The sequence below is a fragment of the Neodiprion lecontei genome, chromosome 3, assembly GCF_021901455.1.
Source record: "Neodiprion lecontei isolate iyNeoLeco1 chromosome 3, iyNeoLeco1.1, whole genome shotgun sequence".
NCBI lineage: Eukaryota > Metazoa > Arthropoda > Insecta > Hymenoptera > Diprionidae > Neodiprion > Neodiprion lecontei.
This window is the reverse complement of record NC_060262.1, coordinates 26,827,546-26,846,081: the sequence shown is the minus strand read 5'-3', so window position 1 is coordinate 26,846,081 and position 18,536 is coordinate 26,827,546. Positions and strand designations below refer to the sequence as shown.

The 18,536-nt window shown below is 42.1% G+C and overlaps 1 protein-coding gene across 6 annotated transcripts in view; it reads left to right on the top strand.

Annotated features, from left to right (window-relative positions):
- Positions 1 to 18,318, top strand: part of LOC107224873 (optomotor-blind protein) — an 84,407-nt gene extending 66,089 nt beyond the window's left edge. For 5 of the 6 annotated variants that reach the window (XM_046734044.1, XM_046734042.1, XM_046734040.1 and 2 more), the window contains 3 exons: positions 5,916 to 6,062; positions 7,845 to 7,921; positions 15,871 to 18,318. In XM_046734044.1, the coding sequence (XP_046590000.1) occupies positions 5,916 to 6,062; positions 7,845 to 7,921; positions 15,871 to 16,678 (1,032 nt within the window). In that variant the 3' untranslated portion in view covers positions 16,679 to 18,318. The remainder of the gene's footprint in view (positions 1 to 5,915; positions 6,063 to 7,844; positions 7,922 to 15,870) is intronic. The other variant, XM_046734041.1, reaches the window with a different exon arrangement.
- The last annotated feature ends 218 nt before the right edge of the window (positions 18,319 to 18,536 follow it).

Genomic DNA, 18,536 nt, shown 5'->3' with positions numbered 1-18,536 from the left:
ATATCCAGGATGTAACATATTATTTGATAGCAGTAATTAATTACTAGTTCTCATGATCTTGCAGATTTTACTAATCTTTATCCACCGAACAGATTTAGTGAACCGTACGAAGCGATTTAATTGATTCTACAAGAGCGTATTCAATAAATTAAAATCGAGATTTTGTATTTACAAGTATATTTTATTCAGTCAATGTATTTTTTGCAGTTTTGAAAATTTTCTACAAGTTGCGTCTAAAAATTGATTTTTCTAAAAAAGCAAAATTTTCCTCCGAGTGTAGTGATCCTTACACTGGCAAATTTCCGTCAATTTTTTTAAACAGCCAATCTTCACAGTGATAATCCCGAAATGAATTTGCCGTTTTTAAGCGATCCTGACCCTGCGGGAAGAAATGTCGTCAACAGCCATGTTTTCTCGCGGAAGAAAGAAGGGTGCAGGCAGTTACGCGATTTAGGACCGCGCTGAGAGGAGAAGGTAGGGGTGGAGACAGGACTCTCGTATCCCTCAACGAAAAACCACCCCTTTTTTACTCCCGGGTCGATAGATGGACTGTACGTACATGCGGTGGTCGTAAAAGAGCCTCTAGGCTACCGAACGATTCTACGCTCCGGTCTAGCCGCCTCTCTTTGTCTCGTCCACTTTCTCTCCACCTTTATTGCCGGGGCGATGCAGTTTCCCTATTTCTATGCTCTACCGCTTACTGCCAAGGTGGCGCCACTGAAGTGTGCAATTTGTGCAATTTGTGCAATTTTACACAGCACTATCCGCGCGTCTAGACGATTCTTTGGAGCTTTGCCTCGCCCACACCTCTGAATCAATTCGCTTCTGCATCCCGCTTCGGTTGCGATTCCGTTACACACTGTTTTCAATCGGGGCTTGGGTGGCTTGGGTGGGAAAACTGATTTCGTTAAAACCTGGTGTTAGAAATCTGTCTACTGGGCTTAGACGTTGGTTGAGAAAACGATGATTATATCTACGTAGATACATAACCTAATTTTTATTTATTATTGTAAAATTCGTCAGTCAGGTGAGACATTGAAACCCAAACACTTCTCATTCCAAGGTAATTAGTTATTAGATGGAGCATTGAGAGCAAGGTGAAACGTTGTTGTTCCTTTTTTTGTTGCCAACTCCGCAATTTCTTGTCATATTTTGTGAAAACTTTATACCTATAGCTTTCTACAGTGATGAATCTTGATCAAACAGACTTCTGCTAGCACAGTATGATACCGATGAAAAACATCACCCTTTACACGATCCGTTCCGTTGTTTTTTTTTTTTTTTTTTTTTTAGCGATAGAGGGTAAATTCTATAACGCTCAGAATTGGCCAATGTACAAAATATCTCCAAAACTTCAGAGAACAGTTCTGCGGTTAGCTCGGATCAATCTTGACCCCAAAATTAGCAAACAACCACTTCGCATTCGTCGTACGGAAAATGGAAGGTGCGGTCAGTGCCGAAACGGTACCTATAATATTATTAATACGCGGTAGATTCGAGTGTCGATCAGTCTCAGAATTTTAAAATCTTGTAAAAGCATTATAAACACGACGAAAGAAAACTTTCGAGAGAATATGATACCACGCCCTCATTTCTCAAGACTTGCTTACGTAGCTATGCTTTAAACAGCCGTCTCGCCTGACTCAAAGGCCGCTAATTTACAGTACGGTGTCAAGATGCTCGTCGGTGTGCAATTTGTGAAAATATCGCAGCGGCCGTTTCCCTCGCACTGCCGTATCCAATAAATCAGGAAATTCCAATTCCTTCGAGGAGGAGGACGACGACTGTTACGCGGCTATTATCAAAGCCCCGAATTAATCCTTCTCTCATCTCGGCTCTCCGAAGTCACCGTCAACCCGTTGAAATTTTTATCAACTTTCCACAGTCTCAAACGAGCCGATATTCCCGCACTCCGGAGGCGGTGCTCCCTCTGAATCGTGGTAGGTGGGCCCTCCCACGTCTCGGTTGGGCCCCGCAGCGTCTCAGGGTGGGCCTCAGGTAGCCGAGGCGACAGATAGCGCCTAAAGATTACGGAGGACAGAGTCATTAGCCGCCGCGGCTTCTGTACGCGACTCGTCCCGTCCCCCTCCGGAGGGACGAGAGCTTATCTCCGGTTCTCAATTGAGGCCGCAGTTCGGTGCGCGGGCGAGAATCCGCGGGAAACTCGGTTCTCCTCCAGTTTCTCGCTTTAAAATACGCTGCGGCGGTTTTGGCGCGGCCATTCGTCGATGCATTAGCAGCGGGGGAATCGGTGCTGCTGGCAGGCTTCTGGAGATATTGGTTCCTGAGAAATACTAATTGCTGGCCGTGTTCGCACATACCGTTTTCGATCCCCGGACCCTGCGGAGTTATTCATTCGACCGAGAAATCGCGGAGACTCGGAGCTGCTCGCCGACTTTGATAGGCTAATGACAAACGACCTGATAATGCAATCTTTCCGGCTTTAATATATATGTCTGTAGGCATATACACCGCTAATTATTTCTCCTTACGTTTTGCCGACAGCTTGCCCCCCCCCCACGCTCTTGCTGAATATCGTAAATCGTAATGGCCTCGACTTCACGATTCCACGTTACTCGCCTAGCTAATATCGACCCTTGTCGCTGATCGTATACCGCGTGACGGATTGATTGCGTCTTTAGGATAGTCGAGTATTTTCAGAGGAGAGTCAGAGAGAGAGAGAGATGCGCATTTTTTCGCGAGAACTGTACTGCACTATAGGAACAAGACTATTACTGCAAGACTATTTCGCGTTCAATGCTATTGCCAATGAAACTTTGGGAAGAGATGAATTTTTTTGATCACAGTTTTATGTGAAGTAAAGTTAATGATTGACGTCCGTGCGCACAGGTACCTACGTTATACTTCGAATCGTTTGGGACGGATATTCTTGACATTAATTAAGTTACATATGGAGATGACGTTAAACCAGTAGAATCTCGAACGTTGGAAAAAAATAATAAGAAACTAAATCTGAAATGAAACTCACACCGCAAGCGATTAAATCGAATTCAATAATTAGCTGTGACGTACTCTGAGTGATCAATCATTAATTTACCGAAATGCCAATTGAGTATTTATCTTGCATCATTATTCAGTTTTTAGTTAAACGAGAAATAAAACTAATATTGAAAGACAGAATACATCGGTTATTTTTAATTACAATTGAATGGTTGAAAATCAATTAAAACGTAGAATGCGTCTCTTTAATTATGCAATACCCGAAGATCGATCGCTTGCCACAAACCTAGCTCTCTGATCGCCGTAGTGCTACTTTGGCAGTACGAAGCCAGTTTTTCCATTCGCCATTTTTGTCGGCATAAGCGTTATATAACTGAACTGCGCAGAGCACGTATTTCAAATTGAAAGTTTATTTGTTTTGAATTCTCTTTCGCCGTACCAGAATATCCCAGATCCCTCTCGCTGTTTCGGTATTGCAGAAGATAATCCCCACCGCAACTATACAACACAATTTACGCACATTAGCCAACGAACGATCTTTGCGTGCCTCGAAAAGTTCGATTCAAAAGCATTCGAAATAATAAAAAAAAAAAAAAAAAAAATTATAAAAAACCATAAAAAACAAAGGAAGAATGAAAAAACCGTTCGAAGCACTGCGGCAATTTATTTATCGCAATGCCGGTTTCGATTCCCGCATCTCCTCGAGAATGTCGGGGACAATCTTGTTAGCCGATGGAGCGGGAGCTGGAATCGCACAAAGCGGCGCGGTAGAAGAACGGCATCTGCATAGGGACGGGGGAATCCCGGAGGCGAAGATCGTCCGGCATTCGCGGCTAAGCGTTTCTTCTCGCGAAGAATCGGGCGCCGCCGTTCCGAAGCGGAAATCGCCTTATTCCATCCAAACCACCTCCGCAGTAATCGTTTAGAGATTTTATGTCTTCGATTTGCGGGCAGCGTCAATTCCTGCATCCTGCGTGCCTCCGTCCCGTCGTCCTTCTCTCCTCTCTTCTCCTCTTCTCTTTCCTACGTGCGTGCGTCCGCACGCGAGCTGGTCTCGTTACAAAGGCCGTCCAACCCGTGTTCGCGATAAATCTCGCGTGGCCGTGCTCGTTCGAGTTTGGTACGTACATTTCCGCAGGGTTCAGCTTGCGCGGCAGCCAGAGCTTGCAGGAATCGCTGGGCGTCGATTTGAATAACACATCGCGCCCTTGTTCGCCCCTGTTTACCCGCCGTCCCGACCTAATCCGGTACAACGACAATTAAGCCCTGGCGCAAACTAATTGCGATCGTAATGACGCTTGTAGCATTGATGTTTTCGGTTCTCGCGCTTTTTATAATCTGCACCGCGCGATCCACTCGATACCCGAGCTCACTTTTCAATTTCTGTACGGTTATACCAAATTTGGCCTGGCAAATCTCCTTTCAATTACGGATCTCATTTTAATTAGCTCTATTTTCTTAAAACTTTTCTCTTGCATTTTAAAACATACCTGTTGTTTACAATTGAAAAGTTATAGGTAAATTTGTACAATTGATGGGTTTAATCGATCATTAAGGATTGATCTTGTAACCAATCACTCCATTGTATTCAAAATTTTAACAGTGAGCGCCTACTCGCTACATTCTTACACATATACTCAAGTTGAATAATGACTTTGCTATCCTGGTGCTGGTAAGTCACGCGTTTGCGAACTCTAATTAATTAGCTATGTTGAAAAAGATTTGCTGAAATTTTATTGTTCGACAGGTGATACGACGGCTAAACGTGATCGGTTTATAACTCGAATTTTTTGCTACTTGAAAAATTGACTCATATTTCGTGCACTGAAAATTGAAGAAAGCAAAAAAGTGTCAAACATAGGCGCAGACACGTTTTCACTTGTAGCACAATTTCTAATATCGTAGAAAGAATTTATCAAACTTTTCAGTTATAATTACTTCATTCCTCAACCACATGTTCATACAAAGTCCGTGAAGATTTCACTCGATATTTCAACTGAAATTTCCACGAACTCGCGCGTGACGAGTTGAAAGTGATTTCGAAGATACTCTACTATTCGAACAGAGTGGCAGTATCATATGCTGGGTATAAAAACGGTGAGCGTGCATGGGGAAAACTAAAAAATTTCAAAATTCCGTCAAAATATCCAGCAAGTAATTTCTAAAAATCGATACCACACCGATCGCAGGTCCACGGATAGGTATCGGATTGACTCATGGGGCTCCTACGTGGATCGTGCACTTTTATATTACAAAGCTGGAGCGTCGGGACGAAGCAGACGAGCTACCCCGTGAATAAATAACAGGCGATATAATCGCGGCCGATCGTAGCCTAGGCGGTGGGTTTGTTCACGCCGTGTGGTTGCACCATGCGGCTAGGGGTGCTCCTCCAATGCATACCGCATGCACCGCATATATTGCCTGTGCTCTGTTATTTGCTCCTGTAATAGTTGCACGAATAATGTTTCTTCTTTTCTTCCGCCCCCTCTTCTCAAAGGTTCGGTGGTAGCCAGTGCGTGTAACAACGGTCTAAAGATATTTCCTTTTTCTTCTTCTCCTTCATTTCGCACGCAATAATGCAGACGCTCTGCACTTTTACTGTCTTCGCGCACGGAGTTTTATGGACTAAAAAACTATAGTCAATGTTCGAAAACAATTCTGGATTCAACTTCGTAAAAGTTTGAGTACCGTTCGAGGGTATAACTTCTCACCAATTTTCTTGTGTACACCAGATTTTAACAATTCTACGTTCTGGCAAGTTCATTTCTATTGTAAATATATTGTCTAGTTGCGAGAGCGATTACGACGAGACTGACCCCGATTTCACGCGTATTCAATAAGCATCGCTGCAGTCTGTTGTACACGAGATTTTATAGGGGTGGTTAAACCGCTCGGATACAAATAACTTGGATAAAATAGTCTGTCCCAATGTATGGTGTAATTTTTTGTTACAGACGATACTGAACTCGATGCACAAGTATCAGCCGAGGTTTCATCTCGTCAGAGCTAACGACATCCTGAAACTGCCCTACTCGACCTTCAGAAGTTACGTGTTCAAGGAAACCGAGTTCATCGCCGTAACTGCATACCAAAACGAAAAGGTTGGTTTGCACAGAATCAAATTTTTACATCTCGGCGCGTGCTTTTTCGCCCGACAATATCGCAATTGCTGCCGGATCGGAAATTGCGGCATCGGTCAAACCGCGTGACAAACCGTGACACAACTTGACCGTTTACAATTCCGTTTCCGGTCGCGTAGCGTCGATCTCACGTGTCCATACCCAGCTCGGTCCTTTCCCACGTGTCGGATGACATTCCCTCGCGTCATCTGTGTTTGATTTTCTGCCTTTGTACTTTGGTAGAAACCTATAAACCTTTTAAGCCCCCGTTTTAGGAATCGTTTACTATGTACATGTATACACAGGCGTGTACCTCCACATACACGCGTTTACGCGCCATAGACGTACGTACGTCGAGGATGGAAGAAGAAGAAAAAAAAAACTACTCCCCGCCTCTCTCTTAACCATTATGCCTACGCCGGGCACTGCAATCCATTAAGCTTATCTGCTGGACGTACAATTGGCCGATGCCCATCATCGGAAGAGGGGCGGATATCGTAAAACGTGTAAACCCATACCATAGAGTGCATGCAATTATCGGACAGGAAGCGGTCTTGTTTGTTCTTTTTGAAAACACTTAATTCGAGGTATCGCTGGTTTTTTCATCCTATTCCCCGCTTCTTTACAAAACGAAACTTTGCATCTAATCGCCAATTCTCAATCTCTTCACTACCTGCTCTTCTTCGTACGTTATATATCCACGTTATACGAGAAAATTCTCTCGAACATCGGCAAGACGGAATCAGTCACGTTGAAAGTATGTCAAGTATATCCGAAACTCTTCGAAGCATCAACTTTTTCTCGGTAAACCTCGTCGTCGCGTTACCAAAGAAAGCTTTGACTCTTCACGCGCCAATTTCCGTATAACGTACTGTAATATCTGCTCTTCCAAGAAACCATTTTATCTGCGAGAGATACATCCAGCATTGCGTATTTTATTTTCGACTAGAACCTGCGCTTGTTTCACTGTTAAAGCAGTGAATAAATGGGTCGAATGAATTTATTACAAATGAAAAGTTTCTTTGTTTTAAAAAGTGTTACGGTTATCAGTCTCGTTCTGTTAGTGTTAGAGAGAAATTTTACTACCGGTAAATGAAAATCAATCTGTGATCCAATACGGTTCATTTTCTCATACTCAAACAAGTCGCTATAACTATCTGTGGCTACTTCGAACGAAGTATAAGAAAGTGGAAGATTGGGAACTTCCATTTTCTTTTCCCCGACAAGGCAAACTTGTCTGAAACTGCTGTGATTCGTATCGTACGGAAAGCAACGTGAACCGTGCCGTTGGAACAGAATGGATCCGAGTTCGTTCTCTCGAATGATTCACGGTCAGTCTATTGAAACAGCACCGAATAAGCAAAGTAAATGTGGACTTCCGGTCCAGCACCCGGGGCAGAAGCAATGCAATAATCGCCATACCTTGTTTGTCTTGTTATCGTACGTACAATGTCCTTCGTCGAAGGCTGCTTCATTTCCGATGGTTCGCCGTCATACCTTATCTACAGAATGCATAGATAAAATAACGCACATTTTTTAGAGTAAAGCGTACAGCTGTTATCTGGAAATATTTTCGTTATCATATCTCGATTTTTGTGATACTGAAATTCATTCTTATCGTTAATATTGCGAATTGCAAGTTGTTCAGGCAAAAGTAGCATGTTTGGAAAATATTCAAAGTTTCGATTAATTATTTCATGATAAATCGAGGATGTAAATTTTTATCTGATCTTTTATTTTATTAGTGTCTTTTCGTTGTTTCAGATCACGCAGTTGAAAATCGATAACAACCCGTTTGCAAAAGGTTTCAGGGATACGGGGGCTGGAAAGAGAGAGAAAAAGTGAGTATCGCTTTCAAAATTTTTATTTGCACCGTGAATTTCGGAAATCAAGTTCCTTCCTTCGGTTATATTACCGCTCAAATCTTTACCTGCAATAATAAGATAGGTTTGTATGATTTGTGAAGAACCTTACATAATTCTGTACTTATTCATTCGAATTTTAATCCCTTCAATTACTCGATTCACGAGTGAAAACCAACTTCGAGCACGTTTTGACGCAAGTTTTTGATACTCGTTACACTCGAGCGTTTGAAAATTGGTGTTTAAGTAGATCAAAGCAGCTACGTGCCATTTCTGTCCATAATCTCAGATCACGCGTAACGAATACGTCCACAAGTTGCGTTGAGGGTACCTTATCAAGTACCTTAAGCCGTAGCAGATTCTTCCGTACGCATAACACTGCCTTGAAACGAGTTAGGGAACTTAATTCACAAAGCGTGCAGCCACGCAAGGAACAAGGATAACTGAAAGCGTCCAAGTATTCCGGAGAAATTTTTAAAGCCGTGCTAATTTATTTTTAGTAGAAACTTTCTCGTCCCTCGACAGTATCAGTGTTGTAACCATAAGCCTAACCTTAACGGGGGACAAGCCCCATTCCGTATGGGAGGGTGGCGAACTCGTCGGTAAGGCTCGGCTCATTTGCACCCCTCAAAAGTAGACAGAGATATCCATTTGTATTCAATATTGAAAGTTTATGAGCTTATGCGCGGGAAGACCACCCCCGGGGTATTGTTAACGCCGCAGCCACCGAGCGCCGCGTTCAAAGCCATTTCGTTTTCATTCAGCTCGGGGTGAAGATTCAAGTGGATTTTGATGACGTTACCTTAGTATGCATAGGTTCCCACCGCGTTATATCTACCTATTCTGATATCCCGCAAAACCCCCGAGCCATCCGGGCTTTCGGACCATTATGCTACACTTATTGCATCAATTCTTTATCGCGCGCGGACGCGGCTAACACTTGTGCTCTTTTATACCGCGCAGCCTTCGCTAAGGTGGTTCAAAATAATCTGATATACCTGTCCTCGTGTGGAAAATATTGGTTGAATAAATTCTCACTTCAACTTGAACAGCGGCAAGTCCATTTTCGTCCGTGACTTCCGATTTACAGTCGATAAAGAATGCGATAGCGAAATTGCTCCTCCGCCTCGTCAAAAGTGCCACAGAGAGGAAGAGATAGGGGGAGAGAGAGAGAGAGAGAGAGAGAAAGAGGCATGCGGCGTTGCATCGAGAAAGGTGTAATCGAGCGAACATGCAAATCGAGTCATCGCGAGGTCGAAGGTGCAGGATAAAGCATGGTTGACTAATTAGAATAAGGGTTAGTTTTGGCTCATGGTTTCGCTTAACGGTGGTTGAGGGTGGCCCGGGGAAAGAGAGATTAAACAGACCTGGAGCCAATCATCGGATTAGCATAGTGATGCTGAAGGGCGGAGCTCTCGTTCGCGTGCATAGTTACTATATATGTACGCGAGATTCGCGATACTCGCCAGGGGGTTTTCATCCCTTATACGAACCACTTGACGTGTGTGAACTCTTTTTTCTGTACATTATATTCTGTACATCCTTTTTTTCCCTATTGAAATTTGTTTTTTTCCTTATCTTTTTCCCTCTTCCCTCCTCGTTTCTTCCTCCGGCCTCCGGGCTGTCGCTTCACAAAGGGTTATAGGGGCTATCCCTTTGTCGCGAAAACTTTTTCGCCATATAGCTCCTCTTCGTGTCGCAGTATGTATGCGCATGCATGCAATTCATTGTTTCAGTCGTACCTATGTGATGTTGAAAAAGGCTCGTCGAGCTTTATGCTGGATTATAAAAATGTTCGGTTTCATATTACAATTGAAATTGAATTTATTATACATCGAAAATCACTTTTTACTCATCGTTAGTTAGTTAGCCTGAAAAATCAAGTCTAGTGTATTATTTCAGTAGTCAAATCTGCATCTCAATTTTCCGTTTCCGAAATTCGCTTTTTATCGCTTCTCTCAATTAAACATTATTAACGATACTACTACATCGATGATTGTATTTTGAAGAATAGCCAACCGGGAAATAAAAACTGAGAAACAAAAAAAGGAAATCAGATTATTCCGAAAAAAAAAAAAAAAAAATTTCCCGTCTCTTTTAACCTCTTCACAGCGTTAAAAGCTTCGCATCTATTTCGTTCATCTATACACCACATATACGATACACGCACACATATGGTGTATATATATATACATACGCGTATCGTATGCACAAAGATTCCCTTTGGCGTCCCTTCTGCAGAAGGAAGGGAAAGCGGAGGGGGTAGAAATTTAAAATGCAGAGGAGAGATCAGGGCGGCGAATTCGCACCCTGCGTCACCCCTGCACATCGTCGCGGCGACACTACCTAATATAATCCAGGCATGACGGTGTGCGTTCACCTCGCGCGAGGCGCAAAGGAACGGCGACAAGGGTAGCCCCAACTCCACTCCCACCCCCATCCCCATAACCACCCCGTTTCACCCCTTCGTATCGCTTTGAACGGTTTGATCTTTGCCTTTCGTAGGAGGCTAAAACGCACGGACGCAGTTTCTGTTGGCTGAAACCGGGATCGTTGGGGTCGCCGAGGATCAAGAGTCGATTATAAAACAGGGGCTGCGTCGAGTTTTTCGAGTTCGATTGGGAATAGAGTTCGCTGATTTTCGTGAAAATTGTCGAAAATTATACGGGGAAAGGTGGGAATTGAAACGGTTCGTCAACTCTCGGGTATAAATCCTTTCGAACTGCAGTCGCGTGTGATGCATATAAGCGGTCAAGCTTTGTTATTGATGGTCTTGTCTCCGTACCGCAATGTTACAGAACGTACAGTATAGGCTGTGGTAACACTGCAACTTGTCATACGAATGTAAATTGACTCGAACAACCGGCTCAATTAATATGCCATCCGCATTAGCAACGTCAATTATGATTCAAGCCATAAATTCAATCATATTTCATTCCTAACCACTGCGCAGTGCCACTCGCCTCGAGGTGAATACTGGAATTCACGCTTGCTGCGACTGTTACTGTCGTTCAATGTAAAGCGACGCAGAACGCGGAGATTTCGCTATTTTAACAAGAACTAGAACTCTTCGCTTACATCACGTATGTTTTTAGCAAACGTATTATATTGTATTGTATACTAAAAATTACCGATTACGAAACTTTCCACGAATTCTGCGCAGAGATTCCCGTGGAAAATATTGTTGTATGGAAATTTACGCGTACGGAAAAAACACCAAGTATAAAGTGAATCGGAGTTGCCGAATTGGATGGAATAAATATTTTTCGAACATTCAGGTTCACGTGTAAACAGCTCTTCGTGGTCAGAGTTTCAAAGAAACGAACGATACTTCAAAAACGGTGAGGCGGAGCTGGAATTCCGAATTTGAAAAGTTCCGAAAGCGCCTAATTCCGAATATTATTTAGTGGAAAAAATTGAAGTAAAAAAATCAAGCTTTTACGAAAGAACAAAGTTTCAAATGTTTGGAAAGCCGACGGCTCAAAGTTCCGAAATGTAAAATTCCGAAAATTCCGAAGAATAAAGTTTCGACAGATTAAAATTGCGAAACTTAACATATACTCACACAGCGTAGTTTACTCAACGAGTGGGTATAACAAAATCAGAAAAACCGAAACTCGAAATGACCAGGATTTCGAACGTAAAAGTATCGAAAATCCAAAACAAAGAAATATCAAAGCGGTGAAATTTTACCAAGCCAGAAATTCACGAAACTGAAAACCTTCGATCAGTCAGAATTTAGATGTTTCAGATTTTTCAATTTTCTCACTTTCACACTATCGGAACTTCACCTGGTGAGAGTTGTGCCCTTTCGGCATTTTATCCTTTCGGAACTTCGCACTTTCGTAACTTTGAGTGTCGGGTTTCGGACCATGCGACACTTTGATGTTTCGTCAAAAATTAATTTCTTTTCGTTAAGTTTCGCCATCGAAAAATTCGGAATTTAGCGCTTTCGGTACTTTTCAAATTCGGAATTTCAACCCGACCCAGAAACCGTAGGTCAAAAAAAAAAAAAAAAACCAAAAAACAAAATACCAAAAATCTTCTCGACTAGATACTGCGACTGGATTTTAAAGCTATTGAAAAAAATGTAAGACCTACTTATCGACGTGCCGACATGCGGACTGGGTTCATGTACGCGAGAACCTTACTCAATGTACTATTGATCTATGGACGAAGAGTGTGTGCGAAGAAGCGACGCCGAGTGATCGTCGACGCCACTCTGCTCGTCGGCACGGCATTGCTGTCATCTCTCTGTGTGCGCCGCGCTGATCGCATTACGGGGAATTACCGGACTCCTAAGCCTCGTACTGTGTGCCGATGCATTGCTGCTTCTGCCTGGGACTTACATCCAGCTTACACCGCCGAGTTATCGGACGAGAGCTCACCTACCCCCGCACGACGCGACACAACCCTACGTTCATGACCCAGTCCAACCCTACGTGCGCTGCCCTGTCTGCCGCTCATTTTTTACCCTTCAACATGGAACGAATGATTCCGTCGTTTCATTGGCGTTGATTTCGTGTGGTGTCTATCTTCACTTGAGATTTCCGGCGATGTCCGGAACACCGATTAGTGACTGCCATTGTTTTTCAATGACTCCCTAGGCTTCTTTTTGTTCTAAATAGTAGCTACTTATGCAGGTTGGTCATCGGTACTTGAACCACTTAATTAGGCTCAAACGCTTCGCATAATCTCAACACTACGATAAGCGATTTTCAGTGGTTTATGGATTGGAGTGAATCACAGGAAAACATAAAGATCAATAGAAATCAGCCAGAATGCTGGAAAATTATTGGAATTTACTTGTTCAACTGAAAATTGACGAAAACAGTACACGATAAGTTGGAGGTCGGTAGAATTTTAACGAATTGAAACCATTCAACTTTGGGTTCACCAGCACAACACTTACAACGACCCTCATGAATTTCAACACTTGGCACGCGGTTTATTCTTTCGAAATTTTCGCATTATTTTTGCCTTTAACAGCTGTTTAAGCTCACCGTCATATATAAGCGTGGAAAAATTGTTCGCCAACGAAGCTAATCGCTTCTCTCGCGCCGAGTCCACGTTTCCCTCTCTCTCTCCCTCTCCATTTGAGTTCCTTTCCCTATCTCTGTCTCTTTCGGTTCCTCATTGTCCTTGGGATGAACAAAGCGCGAACGGTTAGAGCTCATCCACACGTGAAAGAGTCTGCCGCGGTAATTGTCCTTGAACCACCGCTGCTGTAATTTGTAAGAGGTCAGAGGTGTGAAATATTCCTGTTATTAAAGGGTGCGTCACTGTAACGATACGCGAAGGGAAGAGAAACTCCGTGTTTTTCTCGCCTTCTGCTCTGTAGCGTTCTTGTGAGCCACTTTATGTAATTTTTTGCCAACTTCTGTACGATATATCGTTACGTGATTTCAATTCACTACTTTTCATGTTCAAGTATTACGCAAAATTTTATGTTGTTCATTTTGCTACGTATAGAAAGTTGTAGTAGGTACGGAATGAATAGCGTTAAAATAACGAGTGAATATTATTAGAATTCTAACGTAATGTTGCGAAAGTGATTATTTAATGTAACAATAGTCCAATGAAAAAAAAATTTCATTCGGTACAGTTATTATAAAATTCTAGTAAAATGGGTAGCATTAGAATAACGGTTTAAATGTTGTTTGAATTACAAAAAAATGTCGTTCAAATGTCAATTTAGTGTAATTTTATAGTTGTTATATAATACTCGATTTTCTTGTTATTGTAGCATTGAATCTATTTGTTTAGTTTACTACCTTTTTTCAGCTGAACAAGTCCGTAACATTAATTCGTTATTGCACCAACAGCAAGTTACCCGAGTGATCACAAGATAATATAGTACGAGTGATCATAGGCACAAAAAATAGTAACACACATTTAATAAATTTTCTGGTTAGAGCTATATCAAAACTCGCTTTCACCCTGTACCTGATATTACATTTATCGTTTACCGTAAAAAATGATAACAAGTAAGGAGGAAATACAGTAACCACAACTCGAAGTTTCTCCTGAATTAATCAACACGGCAAATTTTCTGGTAATAATTACCAAAGTCGATTTTTTTTCGTACTGCACCCATACGCGAAACAATATTCTGTTGCAGGTAACAGTAAAAATTTATGTGAGTCATGATTGATAATTATGAAATCACAAGTATCTGTAGTAGGTATATAACTTCCCAAAAACATTTACAACGCATTATGGAATGTCAATTATGAGAGTTTTTCTTAATTAAAATTCGCAAAATTATTCAAAAGCGACCCGGGTTCGCAGACATCGGCACTAAACGTTGACGGTAAGGAACATGGAAGATGGTTGGCTTGTTATACCGGCGTACTCAAGACCCAGGTGCAGACGTGGGCCGAGGGAATGGGGGTTACTAACTTGGGTTAAGTACTGGCGCACTCGTGCATGCAAACCGCGCCGGCGGTGTAATTAAGATAATTAATTATATCCCACGTCTGTCATAAGCAATAACTTCTGTCCTGGATAAATCTCTGAATTACGACTCATTTATTGCCTCGCCGTTAATAATAATAAAAACAATAATAAAAATAATAATAACAACAACCACAACAACAACAACAATAATAATAATAATAATAATATTAATCACAGCAGTGAAACGCCTGCACGCGCGTATCTTGAATACGTTTCGAACGCATTATCCGATCAGCTTTTTCATGCGTCTTGAGGCATGTCCGTTGCACTCACCGCTCTGCCTGGGGTACAAGTATTTCCATGATGCGAACGAATTACCGTGAATTGAATTTTTTATTTTTAAATCAAATCGCTCTCGGGATGTCCTTATAATCTGTCACTTAATAAACGACGTAATTATATCCACGCGAATTGGGCAGTTGGTCCATACTCTCAGATTTGCGATTGCACGTGCAATTGAAACGATTCGAAAGAATGAGTTAATCTTACGACGTCACAGTCTTTGGATGAAAATTAACAATGACTTAAAATTATATTTCATTTTCTCGTACTATCTATGATTTTCTTTTTTCATTTTTTTCCATCAGACATCCGGTCAACATACTTTCGCATACTTTGTTTCAGATATACACGGTTAACGTTCACAAATTTTCAGCTGTTGGTAAATTGTCATGATTTTTGTTTGAAATTTTTTTTTCCAATTTTAAGATACGTAAAGACTTATAACTGCAAAATTCAAAATCGAAAGAACTTTAAGCGAAATTCGCTTAAACTTTTTGCGAAGTAACTTGATGCGAAATGTTATTCCCTTGTCATATTATAGACGTAAGAGTGATTGCAAGTTTCGTGTAACTTTTTCAACTGATTTCTGCACAATCGATCTCAGCAAATTTCAAAGGATGTTTAGTAAAATAAAAGGATCTATTTTCCGTAAAATTTTATCGAAAATTTACGGTCAGCAAACTTCAATATCCTGTTCTATAATCACCGTCGGCATGTTTGACTGCACACTGACCGTTAGCTTCAAATACATTTCCGATTCGATTCGATCTAATTATTATGGTACGAAAACTGCGTGAATTAACTGTTTACAATGAGGAATTTTCATGATTTTTTTCTTTTTTTTATGATATCGCGTTTTATATGTACGCAGGAAAGAATAATTTCCCGATTATTCTTTTCGTTTTCATATTTGAAAGAAAAATTGAACGGATACAACAGGTTAAAAAAATGTACCCCGCATTCTAAAGTATATCCGTGCACCTACATCTCAATTAGGGCGATTCAATCTTTCGGAACTTTTGCAATTACACAATTCTTGACGGTAATTAAAAAACACGCGGCTACAATGATCGGTTTGAAACACGTTCTGCTTTACGCTCATACTGCAAGTCCGAAATCGTTTAACCAACGAAAAAAATCCACTGCGTCGTAATTTCGCGATTGCTAACTCTGAGCCGTTGTTGCAGAAGACAGGCGCTGTTGACCGTGTCAGGCGGTGGTTCCCGGCTCTCAGGCGGCGATCCGACGCCGAAGAAGCGACGCTCCTCGACGTCGGCGACGGACCTGGACGACGACGACAAACTGCTTGACGTAGTGGGCCCGGACACGCCGCACCCCGCGCACCATCACCGGGAACGGGACCACTCAAGGGACCGGGATGACCGGGCGAGCGACCGAGGCGAGGGGAGCGACTCCTCTGGTTCGGAGAGCGGCGGCACGGCGACGGCGAGTTCGGAGGGCCCGAGGCCCGACGTCTCGGTGGGCCCACCGCTCCACCCCCCACTCCTACCCTGCCTCTACCCTCCGGTACCGGGCCTCTACCCGGGCCCCGGTCCGCTGCTGCCCCCGAGTCCTCTGGGCCTGCACGCCGGCGTGACGCCGGGGATGCTTTTCAACGCGCAACTCGCCTTGGCGGCTTCCCAGCACCCGGCGCTCTTCGCGCACTATCCCCACCCGCTGGCGAGCCCGCTTCACCAGCTTAAGGGGCACCGATTCTCCCCCTACGGTCTCCCGGCGCCCTCGCACGGCTCGGCCTTCGAGACGGTGACGCCGGGCAGTCGGACCCTCAGTCCTCGTTCGCCGCCCCCGCGTCCTCCCACGGGATCGCCCTCCCCCGGCGGCGCGTTGACCGGAACGCCATCCTCGACGGGGGAGCTCAAGTCGATAGAGAATATGGTGAACGGTTTGCAACGGAAACGGAGAACGACGAGCCCCGGACCCGTGTCTGGGAGTCGAATGGGTGATACGGAAACCGGGGGCGGTGCGAGTCCGTGACAGGAGACCGAGATACGTGTTACCAGCACGCTACCGGATCCGGAGGACGGGGATCTGGAGGAATTTAGTCGGGAGGAGGACGATGCCGAGGAGGGTGGCGAACTCGAGCCCGATTCCACTTCACCGCCGTCGTAGCCGAACGCGGTTCGGCCTCATCAGGGGCTTGGGTAACCGGCGGACGACGTCGCGGATGAGGAGGAGGAGGGAGGGAGGGACAGGAGGAAAGAGGGAGGGAAACCCTCCCCCGACGATACAAAGTGCAATTTATAATACAGAACCGCGAAGAGTCCTGACAATTATAATATAGAAAAAGAAAAAGAGTGAAATACGTGAAAAAAGGGAAAACGAAATAAAGAAGTATACAATCTTTTCGTACATTATATATATATAATATAACTGTTGTATAAATGTTTTAATAACCGTATGGCTAGCCTCGTTTAACATTTATTTACTGCAGGGGAAGAAAAAGAACAACAACATAGGCTTTTCAAAGTCTGCAGGAAAGTGGAGGTTTTTTTGAGTGAACTTTGTTTTTTTCTTTCTTTCTCACAACTCTCGCGTAACGAATGAACGATTTCAATTGCAACAACAGCGTTCGTGATGTAGGTACATGATACACATAACTGAACGCTTGTTGCTGAACGAGGTATTATATCGGTATGACTGTCTTTCGTGATCGACGAGCGAGTCTCGCGGTTTACCGATATCATTGTAACTATCCTATGTAATGCAATACCCGCGAAGTTACGACGTGTATGTACAATTGTTGGACGAATTTTGAATGACGTTTTTCAGAAAAACGTAACGAACAAAACGAACTGTGGCTCAACGGTGTGTCTCTCTGTGTGTAAATATACATCTTTAATTGATAGAAAATATAATATTAATAATAATAAATATTAATAGTAATAACGATAATATTCATATGATAATATTAAAGAGGAAGAAGAAGAAAACGAGGAGGAGGAGAGGATAAAAAAAACTAACGACATGTAAAACGTTGAGAATATATTCATGCATTGCAATATTAAATATACAAGTATATATTTCATACATGGCATAAACACAAGCAGCATGTATAAAATATATATATGTATATATAAATATAAGCGATCATGGATGAGATTTCAATGAAAGGAAAGGAAATAATATAACAGAATGAAAAACAAGATAAAGTGAAATCAGTCAGGAAGAAACTAAGAAAAAATAAACGAATAAGCACAATTATGATTTTTACAAATATTAGACGATTAAGGTACTTGGCCGAGAGCAATTTAAAACGATCTATAATATGCGATCTATACACATGTAAAAATATAACGAGAAAGAGATTAAAAATTGGGGATATAAATATAACGTCCGTGCATTGTAGGTACTGTAATTGACGGAATCGAGGAGCGTCAAACGATGTCTCGTTACTATATATATATATATATATTCATAAATGCATACATATTATACGGTGTTCGTTAGATCGTGTAAGAAAAGTTGCCGAGCGACGATGTAAATTACAGTTATATATTATTAAAAATTCAAGAATGCAAGGGAAAGAAAAGAGAATGAAAAACACTAAAGTAAAATAATTGAAGTAATGTGGAGATGAATATTTAAAAAAAAAGGTCGAAATAAAAAAAAAACCTAATTACTACCTGCAGATATTAAATAATAAGAATATATAATAATAGTAATATTATTAATAATAAGAATAAGAAGAAGAAGATGAAGAAAAACAATAATAATAACAATAATGATAACGCAATATAAAGCACCTCTAGATATTATTTCCGACCTTGTAAATATGTACCCTAGTGATATTATATTATATTATATATATATATATATATATATATATATATAT